Here is an 8,197-nt window from a genome sequence, read left to right as displayed (position 1 = left end):
ACCACCCTCCACACACATGAACAACTTGTGTAGTTTTTTTTCTGTCGTCTACTCTCAGTTTGAAGCTGTTAAGGAGGCTAACAAAGCATCCAATCAGCAATTATTTGTTACACCCTAATATAATTATTATCACATTTGCTATATATAAGACGAATACAAATCAAAACTTTAAAAAAAATATGTTCTTTCTCATTCTAAGGTATTCATACGTAATTCTGATATTGTTAAAAAATGTTTTCTTTGTTAAATATAACATTATCATATGCATACCTTGCATTCTTTTAGGGAGGGTGTTTATTAGATAGAATAGCACCTGTCGATTGTAAACACATTTCGTCTCCATGCTTACACAAACGCTGTCGTGTGCAGTGTGTCGGCGCTTGATAAAACATCAATCATGCCCGAGTGAGTATGTCAATTCAAAAGTTTTAAACAAACTATAACGTTGAATTATCAATTCGAAGTCACATAAATGTGTGCACCAGATAATGTGTCGACTAACTAAGCCTAGACTAAACGCTTATTTTGACAGACTGTGATGTGCCACAGTACAGGCTGCTGACTGAGGTTAAAATTATGGCACCCGGACCCACTAACACTACGCCCAGGCAGTCAGGGAATCAGGAAGTCAGCGGCCTAGTTATCCATCAAAAGGTGAATGAACGAGGTGAGAGATCTACACGCGACCATGATGTTAAGAAGGAAGTTAAGGTAAAAACTAGCATAGGTGAACCAGACAAGAGTTCAGAAAAAGTAATTCAATCAGTTGACAAGGAATTGACATTTGCAGACGATGAAAACAACAAGCAAATAATTGAAATTGATCAAAACAACAAGTTTGTGTCTACCAAAAAGCAGACCAAAAAGAAAGTTTCCAAGCAGTCTACAATACCATCTCAAAAAAGAATGAAGAAAAGCATTGCCATTTCATACTCCCCTGATGGTGGCTATGAGGAAAGAAAGTTTGTTGCCAGTACAGTTAAACAATTTAAGGAGAACCACCTTGGAGAAGATATTTGGTTTGATAAAGATGAAAAGAACACTGACAGCCCTGCATGGTTGTCTCAGCGCCTGGAGTCAATTGAACGATGTCGTGCAGCTGTTTGCTTTTTATCCCACAGCTACTTCCAGTGCCCCGTGTCAAAATATGAAGCACGATGTCTTCTGGAAAGGCAACATAGTGAGAAAGCACCAAAAATATTCACTGTAATACTGGATCATGTTGAGATTCCAAAACAATATTCAGAGTTGTTGGTTAATTGCATTAGTTTGATTGAGTCTTATGCAAATCTTAGTTTAGCTGAAAAATCATCACATGTGATTGGTAGATTTATGGAAGATCTTGAAAACTGTGCATCAATTTTTGCGCCACACGTACCGCCGACGCCAGAGATGGACCTGACTGAAGACTACAAACAGAAGAAACTCTGCCAATGGACTGGAAACGATGTACAGAGTTGGTTGTACAACCTGGGAGTACGTGAATTTTTCCAGCAGAGTTTTGCAGAACAGGCTGTGGATGGCTTCCTGCTTATGTCCTTAATGGAATCCGATTTGACAAAATATCTCGCGATTGACAGCCGTGCTGTGCGTAAGAAAATTTTGCAGCAGATTTTTCTGATACTAGAGAAGGAGCAACGGTTACCAGGTAACTGGCATTTACGGTTACGCACGCAACGCTGCCGTGCAGATGCGGTATATCTTGTCTATGATCCTGCAGACGTGAGGCTTGCCCAAAATCTGAAGCAAGATTTGCAACGAAAAAATTTGCAGGTAAGCACTTTTAAAATTGTATGTCTTTGGTACAAGGGCTTCCACTTGAAAGTGATTTGTTTTACTTCATTTTTGGGGTGGTCTGAACTCTTCTATGCTTGTTCCTTGCTGTTTTTGCTTCATTTGTAAATTTTAATATATAGAGACAAAATATACTGTTCAAAATTTAATGAAGTATACACATAAAATTGTACAATGTTTTCCTAATATATTTGTTTCACAGCATCTACAGTAAAGTACTCTATAATAATACAATATTATAATATCTTTGTTCAATAGAGTTAATTCTGAGAAGAAAGTAATTCTATAAAAATATATTATCTTGATTTTTTTAAAGATTTTTTTTCAAAAGATAAATTCTAAAAAATATAAATTCTAAAAAAAAATATTCTTGAAATTTTTTAGATTTTTTTCTGAAAAATAATTGTGTAGTTTGCTGCAGTGATGCTGGTACTGGTGGTGGTCAGCTGGCAGTGACTCAGTGGTTGTGATTGAATTATGATTGTGATGTCAAAAATTAGTTTTTAGTAGTGTCAACTGTCCCCACCACCGGGAAAGTTGACAAGAAAACTGAAAAAAACTGAGGAGCACATTCCCCCTCTCTAAATCTGCCCCTGCATTTTTTTGTTATGGTCTGGCAGTTGACCATGTAAGAGTTAGTCTGGTGGAGAAATGATGGGATAGGTCATGAGCTAAAGATAAAAATGAAAAGTACAGTAAACTTACAGAATATAATGCCATGCTAAATAAGACCATGGAGGAAATATATACAGTAATAAGACCTACAGCTGAGTTATGAATGGATTGCCAACACAAAAAACTGCTAGATAAGACCTATACTAGAAAGTTCACTAAAAAGTCTAAACAATCTGGTATACTTGTACAGTTATTCAAGTGAATTGCTAGCACAGAAAGCATACAGTAGTTAAAAGTAGCCAAAAAAAAAAAAAAAAAAAAAAAATGCGTGTCAAGCAAACACATGCTCCCTTTGGGAGCCTGTTTTGAATATTTACCAAGTACAATACTAAATATTTACAATATGTAACAACATATGCTGATCATGGGCAATTTCATGGTAGCGGAATCACTATTTTGCTGAACTTTTTAACTTTAATCTAATGTCATATTTACACTCCATTCTAATTCTTGGAATAATTATCATATTTACATAACTATGGAATCCATCTATAATTCCCACCCTAGTTTTTTTAAAAAACCTATCACAATTTTGATATAATATCAAAAAATATGTATGGTAGCGGAAAGACAAAAAAAATAGCAATTGCTATACAGTACTCAGTACTCGTGTAGTACAGTACTTGTGCTTTACAGTACTCTTGATGAGTTCAACAATACTTAAATGATGACCTATGTATTTACAAGCCAAGTATACATTGTACAACAATATGCTCTCTTGCTGAACTACACTCTATCTTTGTTAAAGGTCAAAGTGTGTTAAATCATAATCTATCTTACCAAACTGAAACAGAATGTCATATTCATTCTGTTTGCTAAACACACACATTGTTAGGTCGAATGATTTAAGCGAACATGTGCCTAATGAAGTACTTCTGGAAAGTTTATAAGTTGGCTTAATACATGCTGCCTTCAGAAATAAGCCAAATTAGGCCTGTATGCTGTAATATTGATATTCTTGAGTACCTAATTATTTAATGTAGAAAAATGCTCGAAATTTTAATTTAATATTTTTTATTTGACAAAATGTCAATCACACACTGAATACTCTAACTGCTTTAAAAAGTGGGTTTAAAGTGTAAAGCTATTGGCCTCGATAAATAATTCAGAGCTGGTTGAGTTGCATAACAGTAATTGAGGGTATTGTTATGACATTGATTTCAGTTTTGCTGTTCCCACTGAATGAATAGTTGCTGATGAGCACCCTGATTGGTAAAATGTAGATGCAAAGTCTCTATTCAATGGAGGAGCATGCTTTTATATTTCAGCAACACATGCTACCTACCAGGCTTAGGTGCCTGAAAGCCAGATACAAACTGTTTATTTCAAAACAGAATGTGAGTGTGCAGTATTCTACAGTGTATGTACAGTACATTTTAAGCATGAATAGGCGGGACCCTGTGCCTTAAATTGCCTGTAAATGGTGCGGTGATGGTGTGGTGTTTCTTTTCTTGTAGCTTTTAGGTTCATGGTAATTTTTGGTTTCTTCCTGTAGCGCCTTGAGCACTACTGCAGTGGATTTGTGCGCTTTATAAATATTATTATTATTATTATTGTTATTATTATTATTATTATTATTCTTTTAATTGGCAATGCAGTTACTTTAGTTATTTATTGATCAAGAAACTGATACAGGTCATGTAATAGTAAAGAGAATATTAAGAAGCTTTCTTCAGTTGGCTAATGCTAGGCCATCTTACTGTGCAAAAATGCTTTGCACAAAGACAGACCTCCCGTCTAGAGATAAATGACGAAGGAGGAGAAGATGCAGTTTTTAACAATTTACTGTAAATCTTTTTCACTTCACTTTTATTTTGCAGGTTTTAACTCATGAAAAGTTGGGACAGTCAAAGGAGGAATTTCTGCATATCAACGGTCCACTAATGGCCCAGGCAAAAAATATCATTGTGCTTCTCACTGAAGCTTCAATCTCATCACCATTTGTCTTTCATGAGGTTCTGTTTGCCGACTGGCTCGGGAAAACTTTAGTCACAGTAATGCTTAAGAATGTGTGGAGTAAGATGAGGCCATCGTTAAAAGCAGTTTTAGGTACAGTATTCCCTGCATTATCCTAATTTTGATCATGGTAGCGAGGTTCTACAGTTTTTTACATGTCGTGGAAAGCAGCATTGCTTCAAACGACTTCCCGTTATCAGCAGATTATTGTAATATTGAATTATAGCGAACAAATTGTGCAAGATATTTAATTAAAATATTTGAACCTGTCCAAATACTGTACTCAACATACTGTACTGTATGTTGGTGCACCATGGACGCCTTTACGAATATTAGGTTATTAATTGATTCTTTGGCTTGGTACAGTACTGTAGGTAGTGCATTCCGTTCTGTACAGTACCTTTTACAAGCAGACACAATGTCTGTAAAGCTTGGCTTATAAACAATGGCTACACTGTCGCTACAGTGTTTCAGTGTAATCGTACAATTTAGCAGTCCCGACGCAATCGTGAAGGCTTCCCGATGCCACCGAACAATCAGCATCACCGAAAGCTGCCGGTGATAGCGTGTAGCGATTGAATGGAAACCAAGCTTTAATTTTTCTACAATTATTAACCTTTAGTACCCAAAAAAAGTGAAATGAAAAATAATACATGTTATTGAAGTAACTGCTTAGTTTATGTAACTGAGACATGTATTTGTGTACTATTTTTAAAAATTTATTTTGATTGTTGTTCCCATCCATTATATCTGTTCATTTTACCATTGTTTTCAGGAGAATGCCCTGCCATCGATTTTGAAACCAAGATGTATTCTGATGGAATGGATATTCTTCAGCACCATATCAAACCGCTTAGGAAAGTACCAGGTGTTGTACTGGAACAAAGTTACTTGAATAGAATGAGTGATGGCCTGAAGCCGCTTCAAATCTTAGCAGCATCGACCAGTATGTTCGCTGCTTCTTTCAGTTCCGTAGTTGTTTTTATGTATTATTTGGTAGCATATTTTTTAATTGAAATTTGTTCTGCTATATGGCCTAGGTTTATTCATGAATCATCTCTATCTTGTTTATACTTCATTTACAACTCGTAATTTTATATGGAAATTTTAATTGAAAATTAAGTAGATGTTACCTTTTCAACGATGACTATGTAGATACACTACTGACATTGCAAAGCTCTGTAAATTTTAAATATAACATCAATCTTTAAAGGATACTTTTTTGCCTTTCTTAAGATGGTGGTTGGTCCTCTGGTGATCTAGAACCAAAAGTATTCATAAGCTACCAATGGGACATGCAGAATAAAGTACAAGAGATAAAGAAGGTCCTGGAGGCCAATGGGATTCCATGCTGGTCTGACATCACTCCAACAATGACACGTGGTAGCAGTAGCGTCAGCTCTAGAAGCAGCACAATATCATCACTGACATCATCGTCAGAATCTCTCCAGGGTCACATCCAACGCAACATGAAGGCTGCTTCAATCGTCCTCTGCTGCGTGACTCCACGATATCTTCAATCGGACAATTGTTTAAAGGATCTTGTTCTTGCAGATCAACTGCAGAAGCACATTATTCCAGTGCTTTTGCGTTTTGTTGCTTGGCCACCAGACACTGGTCCATCACAAGTCAAGAAGACTCTGGCGAGGACCAATCATGTAGACCTTAGTAATGATAAACTCTATAAACAGAATTTTCATTCTTTGTTAGATCGTGTACGTCGACAACTTGCTCAAAAGACATAGGAATGATTTAACCTTCTTTTTTTTTATTTCTTTTTCATTTGGTTGCTTTGGATCACAATGCATATTAATTTTTTTTTAATATAAATTATTAGTAATTTAATCTAAATCTTTGTCAACATGCATTTAAAAAAACCATTAATGTATAATAATTTAATGAACCATTTAACAACTTGATAGCATAATAATAAAAATGTATTTTTTTAACTAAATGCAAAATTGTTTATATTATCTTAAGTAAAAATATGGCATACTGTATAATGCAGTATATATATATATACATATATACATTTAATATATGTATATGTATATATACACACACACGTATAAGAGACAGCATCTCCGCTCTGGAACATAGCGCGTGCGTACAGTCCTTTGATCTTTACTGTGGCATCGACAATCCAATACTAGTTGCGAGTACAGCCGTCAATTATTAGTCTATGCGTGCCATTCGTTTTATGGTGTTAGTTTTTATTTTATTAATTTTGGGTACTTGGGCAATGTCTCTTACCTCTGGTTTTTTTTTACGGCGAGCTTGTTACATGCTTCTATAAACTGCAATTTGATTTGTGAAAATTGACCAAGAAAATGAAATGTTATAGTAATTTAAAATTTACGAATTTTATAAAATTTCATGTTCTTATGTAACATTAATCTGTCATTTTGACAATGTTGGCATAAGGTGCCGAAAACGAACATTTGAGTTTATACAGAACATTTATTAATTTTTTCTGCGAAATGAGTCATGAACGACAATTCACCACAATTTTAATAAAATTAATGTTGAAATGAAGAATATATTTCAGTCTAATGTTAGTGCAAAATATCATTAGGCCTTTGTAATCACCGCACGACGTGCGACTAACATGGCAACTAACACGCGCGTGGGTAAATCGTCACGTACGCTGACGGTTTATGGTCTGGTTGCTATGGTTTTTGTGATGTTCAGCGTGTAGGGACGCATGTGCGCCTAGAATGTCGATGCCAGAGTTATAACCTTTTGATGTCCCGAGATGTGCGTCCTGTTTAATTTCCTTGGTGTAAATGAGCTATAAAATAAGGGAGCTCAAAAAATTGCCTAAAAATCCAAATTTGTTTTTCACTATAGATCAACAGTTTAAAGTCTTAATAATCATGTCCCATTGTATTAGTTCTGGAAGTGGTCAACAAATTGTTTATTTAACGTCATTTTGATAGTTCCATTCCATTAAACAATGTACTGTATGCACAAATAACTTTGAAAGGCAATTACTCAAAATCATGTTTATCTTGACTTGAGTACTGTACTTTTACTTTCCAATAACTTAAAGCTTGAAATGTCCAATTTTAATGAATGACCCCTTATTTTAAAGACCACATACTCAAATATCTGAAATACCAATAACTTGAATTTCAATTTTTGCTACAACTTAGACATTTTGCCACAACATGCCTCAAATAATGATTATAGTTTGTGCATTTCTTCTTTTTTTCATTGTTAGCATTGATGCTTTCTTTTTGTGGAATGTGCTGTGTAATAGTGGCATAATATGGTGGGAAGACAAGCAGTAGTTTGTTAAGGTCCCTCACCCAAACGTAATGCCTATAATTGGTCTTCCATATTAACTCCAAAGAATAGTTGCAGCTACTACTGTATCTCTAGAATCTACAAAAATTACTTAATATAAAAGTATTGCATGTTTTGGATATGAATTAAAAGACAACTGTGAGATAGAGGATGTATAATTAATATAATTTATAGAGAAATGTAATATTGTGCGTTTTAATGAGATTACATCGTTTGGTAACTGAGCAACCCAGTCATGGATCTCAAGTAACTTATTACTGTACAGTATTAGCATGAAAATTGATGTATGATGGTTTCTATTAACCAGGAGAAAAGACCTTTGAGACCGGAAAGAAGCAAACTGTATCAATATTGTACAAATTAAACCCAGTAAATAATTTGTCAATTGAACAAAAGATTAACTTGTTTTATTATTTATAGATTGGGATGAGTTATTATTCAGTTGAATTGTATTATTAACGTT

At 34.8% G+C, this 8,197-nt stretch overlaps 1 protein-coding gene across 1 annotated transcript; it reads left to right on the top strand.

Annotated features, from left to right (window-relative positions):
* Window positions 1-39: 39 nt before the first annotated feature.
* LOC117123861 lies at window positions 40-6,308 on the top strand. The gene is made up of 5 exons (XM_033269896.1): window positions 40-405; window positions 533-1,773; window positions 4,290-4,518; window positions 5,201-5,371; window positions 5,662-6,308. The coding sequence occupies exons 1-5, from the start codon at window positions 342-344 to the stop codon at window positions 6,168-6,170; spliced, it is 2,214 nt and encodes a 737-aa protein (XP_033125787.1). The 5' UTR covers window positions 40-341; the 3' UTR covers window positions 6,171-6,308.
* The last annotated feature ends 1,889 nt before the right edge of the window (window positions 6,309-8,197 follow it).

Source organism: Anneissia japonica, unplaced genomic scaffold (genome assembly GCF_011630105.1).
Source record: "Anneissia japonica isolate Jap-2015-1 unplaced genomic scaffold, ASM1163010v1 scaffold287706_len398110_cov188, whole genome shotgun sequence".
Lineage (NCBI taxonomy): Eukaryota > Metazoa > Echinodermata > Crinoidea > Comatulida > Comatulidae > Anneissia > Anneissia japonica.
The sequence above is the reverse complement of the archived record's forward strand: the minus strand, read 5'-3'. Positions and strand labels throughout refer to the sequence as shown.

Bases quoted from the DNA above. Each gene is read 5' to 3' on its own strand.
- LOC117123861 (XM_033269896.1), top strand. From the start codon at position 342: ATGCTTACACAAACGCTGTCGTGTGCAGTGTGTCGGCGCTTGATAAAA. The intron at 4,519-5,200 runs GTACAGTATTCC...CATTGTTTTCAG, and splicing joins ATCGTTAAAAGCAGTTTTAG to GAGAATGCCCTGCCATCGAT. The intron at 5,372-5,661 runs GTATGTTCGCTG...GCCTTTCTTAAG, and splicing joins AATCTTAGCAGCATCGACCA to ATGGTGGTTGGTCCTCTGGT.